General features: G+C 43.9%; 1 protein-coding gene across 2 annotated transcripts; it reads left to right on the forward strand.

Annotated features, from left to right (window-relative positions):
• The first annotated feature begins 8,117 nt into the window (after positions 1-8,117).
• On the forward strand, positions 8,118-18,059 carry PCDH18 (protocadherin 18). Of its 2 annotated transcripts, none has more exons than XM_077300279.1 (4): positions 8,118-11,106; positions 12,001-12,089; positions 12,199-12,362; positions 16,895-18,059. In XM_077300279.1, exons 1-4 carry the CDS (start codon positions 8,626-8,628, stop codon positions 17,557-17,559), a joined length of 3,399 nt encoding a protein of 1,132 aa, XP_077156394.1. In that variant the 5' UTR covers positions 8,118-8,625; the 3' UTR covers positions 17,560-18,059. The 2 variants fall into 2 exon arrangements, with proteins under 2 accessions (XP_077156394.1, XP_077156395.1); XM_077300280.1 differs by having other exon boundaries at positions 8,124-11,106; positions 12,004-12,089.
• Positions 18,060-19,026: the final 967 nt, after the last annotated feature.

A 19,026-nucleotide genomic window follows, 5' to 3' on the forward strand; every position in this document is an offset into this window, starting at 1 on the left:
ATTCATGATATTAACTCCAATTGAACTAGGAGCACCATAAATATTTGCCACACTGATGTCAGCTGTTACCATAAACCGTAGAACAGACAGTGCTGAACCGTTCATAATTGCTTGGCTGATATATTTGCAAAACTGAAGGCTACATTTGGAGAGATCTCTACAGGTACGTTTTGCTGTCATGGAGCATAACATCTGCCCTAAACTCCAGTACTAAAACAACTAAAGTAGGATGATGTGTGACGGCAGGAGTCATAAATGCTGCAGTGCTAAGCACCATCCCTGCATTTGCTGAAGTGTTACACATAAGAACATGTTCCTTTTGGATATCTATTAACTTACATTCCATTTTAAATATTTCAGCACTCAGCTCTAAAATCATTTCCCCCCTTTCTATGAATTATTCATTTTATTCTCCTTAAAAGGGCGACAACTTAATTTCCAGCAACATAATACCTTTAAATGGCATTAAAAAGGGCCCTCAAAAACAATCCCCAATTATGATCAGAACAAAAATTGCATGCGGAGTTCTGGGGAAAAAATGTTTCAGCAAGATTTACCAGAGCAGCAAGAAAAGCTGTTCATGAACTAATGGTATTAGGTTATCTTTGAATTCTCTCCACCTCAGTGTAGAATGGCCGCTAATTCCTTTCTTTGCTCTTTTGGTGTTTGCAAAGGGGTTCACTAAAGCCTGAATTGATATAATTATTGGCTTGGATTGTGAGAGATTTAGGCCAGATGGCTATATGGTTCTAACGTCCCCATTGCTTGTGTTAGCTTTTCCAGTTTGCCTATACGGTTTGAGGATCAAAACTCTGAAAGGGCTGCAAACTTGTAAAACAGTATTATTCATGGGGGCAGAATGTTCATCAGCGTGACCTATGACTAAATACATTCATTATAGGCATTTCTATTCTACACAATTTGCCACACGGCACTAGTTTTTTTGGGGGGTGGGGGGATGAGAGACAATGGCTTTTAAAGTGCCTTTGAATGCTTTAAAAGAAGGAGGGTTCACACTGAGACTTCTCTGGCTTCTTTCTTGTGCCATCAGAAGTTTCTTAGTGACTTGAAATTTGCTGGAAAATTCTTTTTAAGTGGGGCGGGATCAGGGAACCCAAGAGCTTTACTTACATTTAAAGCATAGCTGCAGAAACTAGGAGCTTGGAGCAACGTACACGAAAAAGGAAGTGATGTAAAGACTATGGAAACAGCAAATATACCAGTAGAGAATGCTATAAAAGAAATAAGGTGAAGAAAATGTAGTGCTATGAGAATGTAATGCAGTGAGAATACTTTTGTGTGGAGCTCTAATATTCCCTTCCTCAAGCAGCCATTCCATACCCTGAGAAAGTTTATTGTTGAGATTACATGATCCACGTGGAATAAGCCATAAGGTTTCCAGCTCAGGACTGGGAAATTCCTAAAGATTTGGGGTGATCCTTTGGAAAGGTAGGTTTGGAGAAAGGAGGGACTTCACCAGGGTTTAATGCCACTTAAGCCACCTTCCGAAACAGCCGTTTTCTCCAGGGCAACTGTTCTTAGACGTCTGGAGATCAGTAGTAATCCAGACCCCAATCTGGAGGTTGCCAACCCTATGTGATAGCAATGAGAGGGAGCTGCAGTGGGGAAGATGAGTCTCATGATCCCAGAAAAATAAAGCTTCCACATGGTTGGAACTGAAGGGGAAAGATGGGGTTATAGATGAGCCCCATCAGTAGAAAATACTGGCAGATTACAGAATCCAACTCAACATATGTAAGAATAAACTTGAGGGAAAATACAGAATAGGACAAGAAATTACATTATTCTTGAAAACAGCCTATGTGTTCCTGTGACCTGGAAAGAGAGTGGAGGTAGCATAAGAACATAATGTTCTGCCCAACATTATAGCCATAGAGAACTTAAGGTAAAGGTAAAGGTAACCCCTGTGGAAGAACCGGGTCATGTCTGACCCTTGGGGTGACGCCCTCCAGCGTTTTCATGGCAGACTCAATACGGGGTGGTTTGCCATTCCCTTCCCCAGTCATTACCGTTTACCCCCCAGCAAGCTGGGTACTCATTTTACCGACCTCGGAAGAATGGAAGGCTGTGTCGACCTTGAGCCGGCTGCTGGGATTGAAATCCCAGCCTCATGGGCAGACAGCTTCAGACAGCATTTCTGCTGCCTTACCACCCTGCGCAACAAGAGGCTCTATGGAGAACTTAGAAAGCTTTAAAATGAGAATATGGTCATAGCATCAAACTCTTGTATCAATAGTATATAAAACTGTCTATATGTATGTAAATTGGTAAATACAGTTTACATTTTGATTGGATATTTTCTCCCTTGATCCTACTAAAAAATTCCCTTCCCTCGATCCACTAGTGATGGTAAGATGTGAATTAATTTTCAGTTTTCTGTCTTTTGAGAAGATACCCTAACTGCTGCAAGTGTGTTCGTAAATTGAATGATGACAGTATATAGGACTCCATGGTCTTCAGCAGATACTCAGTGTCTGTGGCTGCCTCATTCATTTATGTGGATTGAACACTTAGGGGAGGGGTCTATTGCCTAGTGGTAGAACCTCTGCTTTATATACAAGAAATTCCAGGCTCAACCAACAGAATCTTAAAATTATCAAGTAATAGGTAATGTGGAAGACCTCCACCTGAGACTCTGGAGAGCAACCTTCGGTCAAAGGAGATAATACTGACCTTGATCAATGGTCTAACACAGATCAAGGCATCTTCATTTGTTCAGTATTGTAACATTCAGAGGAATACATATGTGACTATACTTTCTCCAGGTACATCAATGATTCTGATTAGTCTTCCCTTGTACCTGTGTCTAATAATAAATTGTTAATCAGAGCATATTAAATTGTGAGAATACTCAATCAACCACTCAATGGGGAATGATATTGTAACATGGGCTAGCCATATTTTGTGCTAATTACAAGTTAAGGGCCAACAACATTGTCTTCACCCGTTGATTCCCTGCAGTGTGAGCTAAGACATAGGCAAGGGTTCATTAGCATCCAGTGTGACAGAAGGACCTGCCAGAGTTCTTGTGCTGTATAAATCTCAGCTGTTTTCTCCTGTACAGAAGCCAAGATGCAAGCACACAAGAGAGAGCAGCTGAAGTGTGGAACAAGGATAGGGGAGGGTCATGCCAAAGAAATTTGTTGTTGCTATTCATACTTGAGGGGCAGAATGTGTTGGCTGGGCTTTTGCTTGTGCAAGAGAAAGTAAGTGCAGTGTGTGTGTGTGTGTGTGTGTGAGAGAGAGAGAGTATGTGGAGGGGCAATGTTTTAGGATTGGAAACTATTTTTTTTTACATTAGAAATCTTTGGGGGCTGAATTTATGCCACAGCCTGCCAAGTGCCTATCTCTACAATGAGTGATAGTTCCCTACTAAGTGAAATTCTACTTTATTACAACCTATGGGAACTTTGTCATCATGAATGATGACATATGGTAGGATACCTCAGTAATCCGACCTGTAGCACACTGCTAACCTTATTAGAAGCCCATGAATCCTCTAGTTTTTATCCCTTGCAAATTCACCAAATCACAGATCAACTTCATGGATGCATACTGCATCCTAAAAGTCACAGATGCAATGTTTCTTAGTGTATTGTGTAAGCATAGACCTAAAACCCACTGTCCCACAACAACATAAAGACTACACTTAAAAAGTCATACACCCAGCATTTCACAGAGCCATCATAGCATTTAAAAAACATGGTTCCAAGACAAAAATGATTGTGGAACCTTATGATTTTTATAGGAATACCACAAATCCAATGTAAAATAAGACTTCCCATCAATACCCATAGTTTAAACCACAAAAACCACTTGGGTCTGTCCATATTTTGTACTGATTAGGAGCTAATGGACAGCAACATTGCCTCTACCCAATGACTCCTTGTTGTGTGAGCTAAGACACAGGCAAGAGACAAGGATAATTAATACCCAGGTTCTGCCAGAGTCCTTGCTATACGAATCTCATCTTCTCACTTCTGAACACACACAAGCCGAGCAGTGTGTGCTTTGATGGCAGATTTTGGAGAGTCTGCATACAGATAATGAAAATCCAGGAGGATCCATGCTTTGAATCCAAGTTTTGCACACTACAAAGAACTACATATGTAATTTTTATTGCTCAGTCTGTGGATATGGCTGTAACATATAAAAACAATGTGAATGCATAAGTATCAGAATATCTATAACTTTGCACTATGGTGTTGCCGTGGATCCAGGATTCTGTTGTTCACTCTACAGATGCTGTGATTTTGGCCAGCTCATTAGTATGGCAAACAGACCAATCTCCTTGTAAATTTGCCACTAGCAAGCAGCTGGACCCGTTCCCTAAATTGCAAAGGTGTAAATAAAACAAAGAACGGATGTCAAAACCCAGGAAAGGATCACCAAAAAAAGGCAATGGCTCAAAAGCAATGCCTGAAAAATAGAAGGAACAGCAATTCAGAGAGCCAGTATGATGTAGTGGTTAAGAGTGGGAGACTAATCTGGAGAACTGGGTTTGATTCCCTACTCTTCCACATAAAGCCACATAAAGCCAGCTACCAGCCACAGTTACTCCAGAGCTCTCAGCCCCACCTACCTCACAGGCTGTCTGTTGTGGGAAGAGGAGGGGAAGATGGTTGTAAGCTGCTTTAAACCCTCTTGGACACCCAGATCACCCCTAAAACGAAATTTGGGAATAACAATAAGGTGATCAGATTGTCCCACTTTTGGAGGTACATCTGGGGGTACCTGGCAAATTGTACTTATTAAACAATACATATTACAATACTATTTTTGTGTTTTATGCTTTCTATAAAACTTTTTGTTGCTCCATATAGACCAAATTTTAAATCAAGAACCCCCCCCCCCCCCCCCGCACCAGTCAATGGTGTCCCGCTTTACCAATGTTAAAATCTGGTCACCTTACAACCAACTCTTCTTCCTCTTCAATCATAGGAGTAAGGCTCATTGAATAAAATGGGACTTTTTCTAAGCTTAGTACTGCACTGTCAGTTCTGAAGGTCTGTAATGAAAGCCCCTGCACTTGAGTCACTGTCACTGGGATTGGAATGAGTGCTTTTCCAGGGCACCTAGATCACCCCTAAAACGATATAGTCAAATCCCCTTTTATGCAGTGAACTTACTCCCAGGAAGCAGGACTCTATCCTGGCTATGCTTTCGGAGGCCAGATTAAACTCACTCCCATGGTTTATTTATTAACAAAGTTTGCAAATATGTGTAGAAAAAAGGTACACAACTGAGAGCGAAGGATAACTGAATTGTGGAAGGATGTGTCCTGTTTGTTGCCTTCTTCCAATCAGGGGTGGGGGTGGAGATCTCATCTGAATAGATCTGTTTTTTTTTGCCAAGGGTGTTTTGGCCTTGCAGTCCTTCTTCAAACAAATTTACTCAGGTGAAGGACCCAGCTTTATTCTACCTGCAGAGGTCTTATTAATACCCATTTCCTTGTTCTTTTTCCTTGCTCTGGTATCCTTGATAACTGTAGCCTCTCCTTTGCAAAATAGCTAATTGGTGATCAGTAAAAACCTTGCTGGCCTGCTATATTGAGATTTCATTACTGAGAACACCAAAAGGTAGAATCAACATTAAAACTCATATTAGAAAAATAGATTTAAACATGGTTGTAAAGAAAATAATTACATCTGTGCAGTGGTGATGTTAGGATGCAAAAGACAACACGGTGGCAATGGGAAATGTTATCAAGTAGCAGCTGATTTATGGCAACTCTCCTAGAGTTTCAAGGCAAAGGATTTTAAGAGGTGGTTTGCCAGTGACCACCTGATGGTCTCCCATCCAAATATGAACCAGAACTGACCTTGTTTAGCGTCTAAGATCTGACAAGATCAGGCTAACCTAGATGCAGGTCAGAGTAGCAGTTGATTCTTGTATGTCTGAAAACTGTGCTTTATAGGTTTTAAAAATCATATGGGGTGTGTAGTATAGCGAGGAGACTGGAAGATCGTCTGGTAGCCAAGCAAGGGATGTTCAGTGGTCTGCCATTCCCTGCCTCTGTGTCATGACCACTCGTGTTCCTTGGAGGAACTACCAGCCGAATCCTTGGAGCTTTCCCATCCAAATATTGGCACAGTTAGCCCTGCTTGGCTTCTGACTAAAAAACCCTCCTCCTCAGCAAACTCCAGTGAATGGCTTACCATTCATTCAATCCAATCCTTGATGAATCAGTGACATATTTGCACCTGGTGATTGCAAGGTAATCCAAACCCAAGCAAGCATCACTAGTTCAGTCTATGGATATTGATGAGATAGAATCATAGAATCATAGAGTTGGAAGGGGCCATACAGGTCATCTAGTCCAACCCCCTGCTCAACGCAGGATCAGCCCTAAGCATCCTAAAGCATCCAAGAAAAGTGTGTATCCAACCTTTGCTTGAAGACTGCCAGTGAGGGGGAGCTCAGCACCTCTTTAGGCAGCCTATTCCACTGCTGAACTACTCTGACTGTGAAATTTCCCCCCCCCCCGATATCTAGCCTATATAGTTGTACTTGTAGTTTAAACCCATTACTGCGTGTCCTTTCCTCTGCAGCCAATGGGAACAGCATCCTGCCCTCCTCCAAGTGACAACCTTTCAAATACTTAAGAGGGCTATCATGTCCCCTCTCAACCTCCTTTTCTCCAGGCTGAACATTCCCAAGTCCCTCAACCTATCTTCATAGGGCTTGGTCGCTTGGACCCAGATCATCCTTGTTGCTCTCCTCTGTACCCTTTCAATTCTATCTACGTCCTTCTTGATGTGTGATGTGTGACTTTACAGTGGGTTTCGGTGACTCCATGTGAAAATCATGAGGCTCCATGAGCACTGGTTCCATATATTTAATGTCACAGGTCAACACAAAGTGCTGGTTCAACATTTTCTGTGGTGCTGCTCCTGGACATGGCTTTGATATGTAATTTGATGGTGAATCTGAAAGGGCTCCAGGCAAACATCCAAAGGGATCCCTTCCTCCCTTTTTCACCAGTGGCAAAACTGATTAAATTCAACCCTTGATTTACATAGAATCATAGAGTTGAAAGGGACCTCCTGGGTCATCTAGTCCAACCCCCCCACACAATGCAGAACACTCACAACCCTATTGCTCATCCACTGTAACCCCCTTGAACCTTCACAGAATCAGCCCCTCTGTCAGATGGCTATCCAGCCTCTGTTTAAAATTTTCCAAAGATGGAGAACCCACCACCTCCCGAGGAAGCCTGTTCCACTGAGAAACCGCTCTGTCAGGAACTTCTTCTAGATGTTTAGATGGAATTTCTTTTGAATTAATTTCATCCCATTGGTTCTGGTCCATCTGGTGTGGTCTATAGGGATATGCTTTGTACCACAGTGACTGAAAGGAGCCTGGATATCCAGTGGAAGCAGCCCTCTGAGAACCAGCACTGCGGGGCAACCTCAGCCACCGTGGCCCATCTTCCCCTCCAGACAGGCTGATGGTCATGGTTTGAAAGCTGTCCAAGTTGGGCCACTGGTCTGCGCCAGCAGGCTCTTCTTACATTTTTACGAGCTGCAATGATGGTGGCTCTGGATTGTTTCTGTGTGTGTTTCAGTCATATAAATTCAAGAAGATCCATTTAAAAGCATCGAGCTCCTGTCTTTATGCACTTGGCTTTTCAAACAAAGATGAAAGGCTGCTTCTGAAGAACTGTAGTAAAAGGGAAGGAAGCACACAGAAAGCAAATGCAGGCCAAGCCACGCCAAGGGCTATCTGCACTTTCATCAGGAGCCAACTGAAGGAAGAGGCTAAGCAAGCATTTCCCTGACTTTCATATGAAGAGAAAGGGAAGACTGGGGAGGGGGCTTGCCGCTGGAAAGGAAGAGCTGCACATAGCCCTTGAAAGAAAGAGCGGGACCATTTGTCCTTTTAAGGAAGAAAGGGGGTAAACTTTTTCATCGGGCAAACTTATCCAAACCATCTGGTTGACTTCAGAAAAAACGGAGTGAAGGGAATGGGTTTGGGGGAAGCCTCGTGCAAATGACGAGCCCTCCCCCGGCCCCATTGCCAGGCAAACCGAAAAAACCAACAAAAAGCAGAGCAAGAAGTGGATTTCAAGTTGTCCCTCCCTAATTTGTCCGCTTTTTGTCCGGCCACACTCGCCGAAAGCGAGCGCAGAGGAGGAGGAGGAGAAGGAGGAGGGGGCGCTGTCCCTCCCCCTCCCCCCTCCCTCCCCGCCGCATGACTTCACTGTCCTCCGATTTGGGAGGCAGCTGATTGGCTGGGAGCGATTCAACACAGGCAGCCGGGCAAGAGCTTTGTCTGAGTTGCTCCGAAGTTGCACGGATTTGTCGCGAGGAGGCTGCCGTGCCAGGCGGGCGGGCGGGCGGGCGGGCGGCGGCGCGCGGCGCGGAGAAGGCAAGAGGCGGCCGGCCGTGGCGCTGCGTTCCTCGGGAGCCCGATGTGCCCACCCCGCCGGCGGGGCCAGAGCCAGGAGCCGCCGCGTCGATGCGCGAGAAGGGCGCCCGCGGGAGTCCCGCCGCCAGCTGCCGCTCCGCGAGCAACTTTTGCTGAGCGGGCCGCGCCGCTGGGCACTGGGCGCCCCGGGAGGCCGGGTGTCGGCGGGGCGGCGCGCTAGCCGGGTCGGGGGCGATGCGGCGGCCGCGGGGGGCCATGGCCGTCGCGGTGCTTTTGGCGCTGGCCAGCCTGGCTTGGCTGGGGGGCGCGGCGGGCAAGACGCTGAAGTACCGCATCTACGAGGAGCAGCGGGTGGGCTCGGTCATCGCGCGGCTCTCGGAGGACGTGGCCGACGTCCTGCAGCGCCTGCCCAACCCCGCGGCGGTGCGCTTTCGGGCCATGCCGCGGGGCAGCTCGCGCTTGCTGGCGGTGCGCGAGGATAACGGCGAGATCAGCATCGGCGCCAAGATCGACCGCGAGCAACTCTGCCAGAAGAACTCCAACTGCTCCATCGAGTTCGACGTGATCACGCTGCCCACCGAGCACCTGCAGCTCTTCCACGTCGAGGTGGAAGTGCTGGACATCAACGACAACTCGCCGCAGTTCTCCCGGGCTCTCATCCCGCTCGAGATCTCCGAGAGCGCCGCGGTGGGCACCCGCATCCCCCTGGACAGCGCGTTCGACCCGGACGTGGGCGACAATTCCCTGCACACCTACTCGCTGTCTGACAACGATTTTTTCACCATCGAAGTCCGCACCAGGACGGATGGCGCCAAATACCCGGAGCTCATTGTGGTCCGCGAGTTGGACCGGGAGCTGAAAGCCAGCTACGAGCTCCAGCTGGCCGCTTCCGACAACGGGGTGCCTCAGCGGAGTGGATCCTCCATCCTGAAAATCAGCATTTCGGATTCCAATGACAATAGCCCCGTCTTTGAGCAGCAGACATACATCATCCAGCTTTTGGAGAATTCCCGCGTGGGGACTTTGCTCATTGACCTCAATGCCACTGACCCGGATGAGGGTGCGAATGGTAAAGTTGTGTACTCCTTCAGCAGTCACGTGTCTTCCAAAATTATTGAGACTTTCAAGATGGATCCTGAACGGGGACAGCTGACCCTTTTGAAACCAGTGGACTATGAAACCACCAAATCCTATGAGATTGATGCTCAGGCGCAGGACCTGGGTCCAAATTCCATCCCAGCTCACTGCAAAATCATCATTAAGGTTGTCGATGTGAATGACAACAAGCCAGAAATCAATTTAAACCTCATGTCTCCAGGGAAGGAAGAGATTGCTTACATTTCCGAAAAGGCTGCCATAGAGACGTTTGTTGCTCTTGTCAGGGTGCAAGACAAGGACTCCGGGGTGAATGGGGAGGTGGTTTGCAAGCTCCATGGCCATGGCCACTTCAAACTTCAAAAGACCTATGAGAACAACTATTTCATTTTGACAAATACCACTCTGGACAGAGAAAAGCGCTCTGAATACAGCTTGACTGTTATAGCAGAAGACAGAGGAACGCCAAGTCTCTCTACAGTGAAACATTTTACAGTCCAAATTGTTGATGAAAATGACAACCCACCTCAGTTTCAGACAAATAGGTATGAAATTGTTATTTTGGAAAATAACTCCCTAGGGGCATATATCACCTCTGTCACAGCAACTGATCCAGATCTTGGAGATAATGGACAGGTGACTTACACTATCTTGGAGAGCTTTATTTTGGGGAACTCGGTAACCAACTATGTGACTATTGATCCCTCCAATGGAGCCATCTATGCACTTAGAACCTTTGATCATGAAGAAGTAAACCAGATTGCCTTTGTGGTTCAAGCTAGAGATGGAGGGACTCATCAGCTTGCCAGCAATACTACAGTTGTGCTGACCATCATTGATGAAAATGACAATGCTCCTGTGATTGTGGGGCCAGTTCTGCACAACAATACAGCAGAGATTTCAATCCCTAAAGAAGCTGAAAGTAACTATCACATCACAAGGATAAGAGCCATAGACAGAGACTCAGGTATGAATTCTGAGCTAAGCTGCTCATTAGCAAGCAGTAGTGAAGAAAGCCTCTTCATAATGGACCCACAAACTTGTGACATCTATCTCAATGTTAGCATTGAGTCTGCTAAGTCAACTGAGTGGGAACTTTGGGTGGTTGTTCAGGACAAAGGAAGTCCTCAGCTCAGTACCAAAGCACTTCTGAAATGCAGTGTTTTCAAATATGTGTACCTGCCTTCATCTACAGAAGCCTCTTATATTAGTCACTCCCCAGATGTTTCTATGATTACAATTATCTCTTTAGGAGCAATCTGTGCAGTGTTGCTAGTCATCATGGTTGTCTTTGCCACAAGGTGCAATCGTGAGAAAAAGGACACTAGATCCTATAACTGCCGTGTTGCAGAATCCACGTACCAGCATCACCCCAAAAGGCCATCGAGACAGATTCATAAAGGGGACATTACACTCGTACCAACTGCTAATGGTACTTTGCCAATCAGAGCTCACCACAAAGCATCACCCTCATCATCTCCAACACTAGAAAGAGGACAAATGAGCAGCCGTCAAAGCCATCACAGCCACCAGTCTCTAAACAGTCTGGTGACCATCTCATCAAATCACGTGCCAGAGAACTTCTCTCTTGAGCTCACCCATGCTACACCTGCTGTTGAGGTAAGATCACATGACATGCCATATAAATACACTTTCATTCATGGATGGACCTCCTATATGGACCTGTTGCTACACAGTATTGTACTTGAAATCAGTGGGCCAGCTCTTGTGTGTACCAATATTTTCAGTGTGTTCTTTTATGTGCCAGAAGGCTGTGATTGGCTGCCACTTTGCAGTCCACGTATACCTTATTGTAACCACAATGTTACTCACCTGTGTGCCATGAGTCATACACTGTTTGCCATACAAAGTGAAGGTAATATTTTGTGAAGGTAATATGTGATGTGGCCTTTAGGATGCATGTATTCTGTATGCATACATGAATAATGAAAGCAAATTAGTCTCTTCAGTCACAGTGCAGTTTTACTTAAATGTTCAATAGCATGTTTATTATTGATGTTTTATTGCTAACCATGTGTCTTTGCATCTTGCTTCATTTGGAACATTATTCTTCAATGTTCCCAGGATTCTAGAATCACATTTTCATCTCTTTTTATTTAGGCACATGCAGTATGTTTTTCTATATACAAATAAACCACAACAAGGGAGCATATTAGAAATATGTTGGTGGAATCATAGCTACAGATGCTGTAACAGCTTGAGTTACTGAACATGCAAATTTGTTAATGATTGTGTTTTAGGGCCCTAAGCTCAAGTCACTGAATGTAAGCGGATTTTTTTTTTCCAGTGGAACTCAATCCATTCCTATGCAAATGCTTCAGTTTGACAAGACTGACATCAGACTTTGGGACTAATTATTTTAAGTCTTGAGGCCTATAAACTGGGCTGGATGGTAATGGTGGGGGTGGACCAGAAGAACTTAATATGTGTGGATTTTCTTTGGAGATGTTTAGATATTATTGCCAGGAATCAGTGTTTTTGTGTTTTCCTTAGCAGGTCTCTCAACTTCTCTCAATGCTTCATCAAGGCCAGTACCAGCCAAGGCCAAGTTTTCGAGGAAACAAATACTCCAGAAGCTACAGGTGAGGGGTTTCGTTAGATCAATGTTGAATGTATTTTCACCTGTGAGCACAAAGTACAGGAGCCAATAAAAAATAATCCAATCAACATGTCATTTCTGTTTTATCACAGGTATGCCCTTCAAGATATGGATAAGTTCAGCTTGAAAGACAGCGGTCGTGGTGACAGTGAAGCAGGAGACAGCGATTATGATTTGGGGAGAGATTCTCCAATTGACAGACTTCTTGGAGAAGGATTCAGTGACCTTTTCCTTACAGATGGGAGAATTCCTGCAGGTAAAAATGCAATGAAAGTTGAATAGTCAATTTACATTGCTCTCTGTCACAAAGAGGCAAATTCACATGAAGGAAAAAATCAAACTTTCCCCCTTTCATGCCTTTTCACTTTGTCCTTTCCTGATAGTCAGGTATTCAAAACCTGACCAAAGATGAACAAGAGACCTTGGTATCTACATGAGCTAGCTTTTGAAATCCTCCCTCAAACAAACCACAGTAATTTTTGCACGTTTAACTTTATGATGGGATCAGAAAATTTGATGCAATGCGGTGAAAATACCTTAATAGGAATCTGATGTGCATCCCTGTGATCTTAATTTAACATTCAGATTTCTCACTTATGATACTTAAAGTACCTTGCAGTGGAATATGCTTTCAAGAGTAAACAGGTATCCATTGAATGAGAAACACCCACATTTGGTTCAAACGTGTTATTAGTTGTCATTCACTGAAGGAGGGCAGGATAGGGTGCCATTCCATTTATTTCCAGGTGGACCTAGAACCATTAAATTTCTTTTTAACCAATGAAAACAACAGGGCTACACTGGTATTGTTGAATATAAGGCTACTTTCATTGATGTTGTTGCCTTTTAGAGCCATTCTTGGCATTGACTAATAACTCATTACAATGATTAAAAAGTGTGCATTCCTGCTTCAATATGGAGCAGTTATATACCAAAAGATAGACCATAGTTAACTTATATCTGGCCTCATCCCAAACTAAATGGTCCAGCTTATGTTTTCCTCACACTTCAAACTCTGGACATCACAGTCATTAGAATGGTGATTAGAGTTCCTGTCCACTATTTATGAACCAACTTTATGTGCTTACTCCTACATTTGAACAGCTATTCAGTATTAAAAATATGTTCTATTGAATGCCTCTTGGCCTTCTGCTGAGGTAAGCTCCTGTTGTTGTCACCTGTGGTTGGTGCTTTGTGTGGTAACTTCTGAAAAATAGGTTCTTGTCATAATCATATTGATGTCCAACAGTCTGATCCCATAATCTAGAGTAGGAGTTCCTGAAGTGGGAGGTGGTGAGGCATTTTGGGGCAGGAGGGGGGCAGCAATCTGACTCTTCTTTTTGCAGCTGTGTTTTCCTGCTGAGATACATTCCAAGGAGGCTTACCATTGCCTGCCACTGGGCAGTGGCGATCCTGGACTACCTTGGTGGTTTCCCTTCCCAGTGCTGACCAGGGCCAACCCTGCTTAGCTTCCTGAAGAAAATGACAGCTTCAGAGGTTGGGCTGGATGGGATCATATTCCTGCTGAGCTCCCTCCTCTCCTCTGTCCTTCCCAGGCTTCACCCAAGATCTCCAGGAATTTTTTAACCCAGGGTTGGCAACCCTTCCCCAAAAGACTTTGGGAGTTTGGAACAGCCTTCTCCTGCTTGCTTCTGGCTATGGCATTTTCCCCATTGTTTTCCTCTCTCTCTCTCTCTCTCTCTCTCTCTCTCTCTCTCTCTCCCCCCCCCCCAATAAGCACCCAAAGTGGCCTTTGTTAATGACTTTTGCAAAGAACTTATGTTTTTCCTCATGCTAAAATATGACTGCTGTACATCAACCCAAAATGAAGTGTAGGTAATAGAGTGTGTTTTGAATTTGTAGTAGCCATAACACCAGGAAAGAGGTGTGTGTGCGTGTGCGTGTATGTAAGGGGGGCACTAGGGATGTGGCCTGGGAGCCAAGGGGGCAGCAACTCCAAAAAGTTTGGGAACCACTGATACAGAAGCCTGAAGCTCATAGTACTAAGGTTCAGGAGCCCAGAGGAAAGGAACAAGCTGTCCCACAGCATGGTGTATTGGTTCAGGGGCCAGAGTAAAGGAACAAGTTGAGAGCCAGCATGGTGTAGTAGTTAAGAGAAGTAGACTCTAATCTGGAGAACTGGGTTTGATCCCACTCCTTCACATGCAGCCAGTTGGGTTACCTTGGGCCAGTCACAGGCCTCTCACAGCTGTTCTCACATAGCAATTTTGTTAGTCCTCTCTCAGTCCCACCTACCCAATATGTTCTAGGCACTGTATGTTGTGAAGTGTGCTGTTATAGAATGTGAGATAGGACAGGTATGTGATGAGCTCTTTGCTCAGGATACAGAGAGCTGTTAAGGTAATCTTGGATCACCTTTTGCCAGCCCTACTGCATCTGCAGTTCCTTGCAGCAAGGCATTGTGAAGATCTGCCACGGCAAAAGGGAAAGGGTCATATGACTCTGACCCATTGCACTGGCAGCAACATGTGAAGTAAAGGTAAAGGTAAAGGTATCCCCTGTGCAAGCACCGAGTCATGTCTGACCCTTGGGGTGACGCCCTCTAGCGTTTTCATGGCAGACTCAATACGGGGTGGTTTGCCAGTGCCTTCCCCAGTCATTACCGTTTACCCCCCAGCAGCAAGCTGGGTACTCATTTTACCGACCTCGGAAGGATGGAAGGCTGAATCAACCTTGAGCCGGCTGCTGGGATTGAACTCCCAGCCTCATGGGCAAAGCTTTCAGGCAGCTGCCTTACCACTCTGCGCCACAAGAGGCTCTTGTGAAGTAGACCCATACAATTGAACACTGGTTGATTCTTATCTGCATGAGAGTTTTGGTGGTTCATTATTTTATGTTTCAGCTGATAGTATTTATCATCATCTTTTAAGGACGGATCTGTCCTATAGATGTGCATAATGCTAGCCCATCTGGTCCTTTTTGGCAAGAGAAAACATTTTACAAAAATTGCTACTATTATTAGAGAGCCAGATTGGTGTAGTGGTTAGGGGCATCAGCCTTTAATCTGGAAAGCTGGGTTTGATTCTTCACTCCTCCACGTGCAGCAAGCTGGGTGACCTTGGGCTAGTCACAGTCCTGTTCTCACAGAAGAGTTCTGTCAAAGCTCTCTTAGCCCTACCTATCTCACAGGGTGTCTATTATGGGAAGATGAAAGGAAGGCAATTGCAAGCCACTTTGAAACTCCCTTGGGTAGCATAAAGCAGAGTGTAAAAACCAACTCTTCTTCTTCTGTGCTAGAGTATTTTGTTTTTACCCCTAATCTATCCCAAAGTCAACCTTGTGAGATAGGTAAGGCTGATGGAGAATTTAGTCCATGTTCATTCAATTATATTTATGAAAGTGTGGGGATTTGAATCAGTGTCTCCTGGATTCTAGTCCAACATTCTAACAACTTCATCAGGCATTATTTATTACCGTTTATGCCCTGCCTTCTGCATTATTAAATTCAAGGTGGCAGGCATGGAGCTCCCAGGCAGTCATTAGATCAGCTGTGCTCAAGCGGGCCAATAGCTGACCTAGTCCAGCATTGTGTTTCCCAGAAGGCTTGCAAACAATTTTCTGACATTATCACTGATCTCAGCCAGACTCTAGGAGGGGCCTGGAGATCTCCCAGAATGACATCTGATCTCCAGACCACAAAGATCAGTTCTCCTGGACAAAATGACAGCTTTGGAGGGTGAACTCTGTAGCATTATACCCAGCTAAGGCCTCTCGCCAAACTCTGTCTTTCCTGGGTGGCACCCTCCAATCTCCAGGACCTTCATAATCTTGAGTTGGCAACCCTATATGGATCAGACCCTCAGCTGCACACTTTTACATTATTTTTACCAAGCCTGAATGTTTTGAAGTCCCTTGAGACAACACTTTAAGTACCCAGTTGCTTTAAGCATGTAGCCTTTTAGTAGCTCATCGGTAAAACAACTATTTCTTGCCATAACCATAGTACTAATAACTAGCCATGTCAGTGTCTACAAAGGAAGAAACCTGGGGGAGAATTAAATACAAAGAATGTAATATGATGCATATGACTTGGATGGTAAATGAAATGAGCTGTAGTCCCGTCTCAATATAGAAATCAATGCTAATTTTTCTTTGGAATCTTTCTGAAAAATGAACTAGCAGTACCCATTAGAATAATATGGGCTATCTTGCATGGAACTGGCAACCAACAAGAAGTCCATTTACTTTCTGATTTAGTGAGTATATGTACAAAAAGGTTATTAAATCAATAGATAAAGCAATTACAGTGAGATCCCCAACCCAGTGGCCAGGGGGGGGGGTCTAAAGTGGATGTCTACAGTGGAAGGAGCAACTCATCAGAATCTGTCATTCCCTTTTCCTTTTTAGGAACAAAGTGATTGATGTCATAATTCCTCCCTCCTCACCTGCAAAGCTTATATAATCTACTAAATTAATGGATAACTTCAAGTGACACCATCATGTTGGGCAATGCTCTAGCATGGAACTAGAGTGGTAGAATGTCATCCCTATGTGATGATGCTTCTGGGTTGTGCTGGAGATCATGTCACCTTGTTGCTGGAAATGCTATGACCCCCCCCACTCTCTAGTAGTAAAAAGCCTAAATTATGGTGGAAGAGGTTTGAACATGTACACTGCATACCAAGGTAGAAAATACAAGCTATGCCCATCATCTGACAGATAAGGTGTAAACACAACATAAGCATTTTTTTTTTGTGCAGGCATGCAATCTTGCTTTCACTTGGGGGGTCACTGGACATTAACCACTTACTTTCATTTTTATTTCAGCAATGAGGTTATGCACAGAGGAATGCAGAGTCTTGGGACACTCTGACCAGTGCTGGATGCCCCCACTGCCCTCTCCATCTTCTGATTATAGAAGTAACATGTTCATCCCTGGAGAAGAATTTCAGCCCCAGCAAAGCCAGCCTCAGCAGCAGGTCCTGGAAGATGATTCTCAGCCTCTTGACTCATCTGAAAAGAAAAAGAGCTTCTCAACTTTTGGCAAAGATAGTCAGAATGAGGAGGAATCAGGTGACCTATGCACCTCCTCCCTGCTTTCCGAAATGAATAGTGTTTTCCAGCGTTTGTTGCCTCCTTCCTTAGATGCCTACACAGAATGCAATGAAATGGATCCTCCCAGCTCCTTAGAGCGCAGGAAAGGACATTTGTCTGCCAAGACTGTAAGTTATCCGCAGGGGGTAGCAGCATGGGCAGCCAGTACCCATTTCCAAAATCCTGCAAACAATACTGGGCTAACTTTGGGGAATCATGCAGGGGCTCAGCCATCTTCTAAATGGTTGCCTGCCATGGAGGAAATTCCAGAGAATTATGAAGAAGATGACTTTGACAATGTGCTTAACCACCTCAGCGATGGGAAACATGAACTCATGGATGCCAGTGAGCTGGTGGCCGAAATTAACAAGCTTCTACAGGATGTCCGGCAGAACTAGAGGGTTTTGTTTCGTACCATATTAATTTTCCATATTTATGGAAAACTGAGGAAAAGAAACCCAGAATGACAAGAACTGGCATTGCCAAACAGTTGCATTTATCATAAATGTGTCTGTGTATGTTGAATATTAAATACTGTATTTTCATATGTACACAATGCAAGTGTGATTATCTTTAACTGTATTTTAAAAATACATTTGTACCTTATATTTATGTGTAATTTAACAAATAAATTTTATTTTTGTACTCTCATGGCAAGCATGTTTTCCTATGTATGAGCACTTGACACCATTTGTGTCTGGCATTCACTGTTAGTTGCACAAGAGTATATGAGTATGAAAGGTTTCCATATTCCATGGTTTTCTCCTCACCTCCAGAATGAATTGTTATGATTCAAACTCAAAACAGGTAAAACTTTATCCAAGTGATAGTTTCAAGTAACTAATTGAATTTGTTGCAATGTTTCATTTTTATAATAAAGAGTTCTCATTCTCTAACAGCCTAGAAATTCTTTTTTTTTTAAATTTCCGGGCTAGGACTAATCTATTCTTTCACATAATTAAGGGGGTTGGGTGGGAGAAATGAGCAGTTTTCTCTACAGTGCAATTGAGGAGCCTCATTGTCAAACAGATGAAATGAAACTGATAACATTAAGGATGACAGTAGCTTTCTCATGTTAACTTAGGACTTCCACAGAGCATGGAGAAAGCTATCAATCCTTCAGGTACACCTAATGATTAATGCTGGTAAATAAGAAACTTCTTGATGTACTGTGCTTAATTATTTCTTCACACTCACGGTGTTATAGCACACTCGCCATGTAATTAAAATTTAAAGTATTCAATTTTTGTTATTATAATTCAGTTTGGTCATGTGAATATATGTAACTATGCACTTGTCTTTTGACATGTGTTCACATTGAGTTTAAATATAACAATGTACAAGGAACAACCAAAGGTCAGATTAAAAATGGCAGACTTTCCCTCCCCCACTATGTATCAGTTGTTGGTGAATCTGGCATCTGAACCTAATAATAAACTGTTTCCAAAATGACCATTTTTGTAGTATCAAACCCGTCATGTTTCATAGCAGACCCAATCTAGGTAGCTCTTTCTCCCCCACAAAAGAAAAGAAATAGCCATTCAAGTTGGAGAAAGCTTCCTTAGACTGGAGGAAGAATTCAAACTTGAGACAAGAGAAAAGGCAGGATATAAATATTTAAATAAACAAATAAACTTTGCTTAGTCCAATGGTAAGATAGGGGTAGGATCTATCCCAGTGTATTTGCTGTTATAAATTTGCTGTTGCACTTCAAAAAAGTTATAGCCAACATACAATTCTGTGTTAAATTGAATCCATTTGGCCAAAGTATATCTAATACTGTGTTTGATTATGATAATAGTATGTGAGGGTTAAATACATAAGATCCATAGAGAACTACATAAGCATTAGGTACTTAAAAGAAA

This window comes from Paroedura picta, chromosome 10, assembly GCF_049243985.1.
Source record: "Paroedura picta isolate Pp20150507F chromosome 10, Ppicta_v3.0, whole genome shotgun sequence".
Taxonomy (NCBI): Eukaryota; Metazoa; Chordata; class Lepidosauria; order Squamata; family Gekkonidae; genus Paroedura; species Paroedura picta.

What these genes read in the sequence shown, in the direction of transcription:
- PCDH18 (XM_077300279.1), top strand. Translation starts at nt 8,626, where the DNA reads ATGCGGCGGCCGCGGGGGGCCATGGCCGTCGCGGTGCTTTTGGCGCTG. An exon ending in ATGCTACACCTGCTGTTGAG is followed by an intron (nt 11,107 to 12,000) that starts GTAAGATCACAT and finishes TGTTTTCCTTAG; the next exon opens with CAGGTCTCTCAACTTCTCTC. An exon ending in AGATGGGAGAATTCCTGCAG is followed by an intron (nt 12,363 to 16,894) that starts GTAAAAATGCAA and finishes TTTTTATTTCAG; the next exon opens with CAATGAGGTTATGCACAGAG.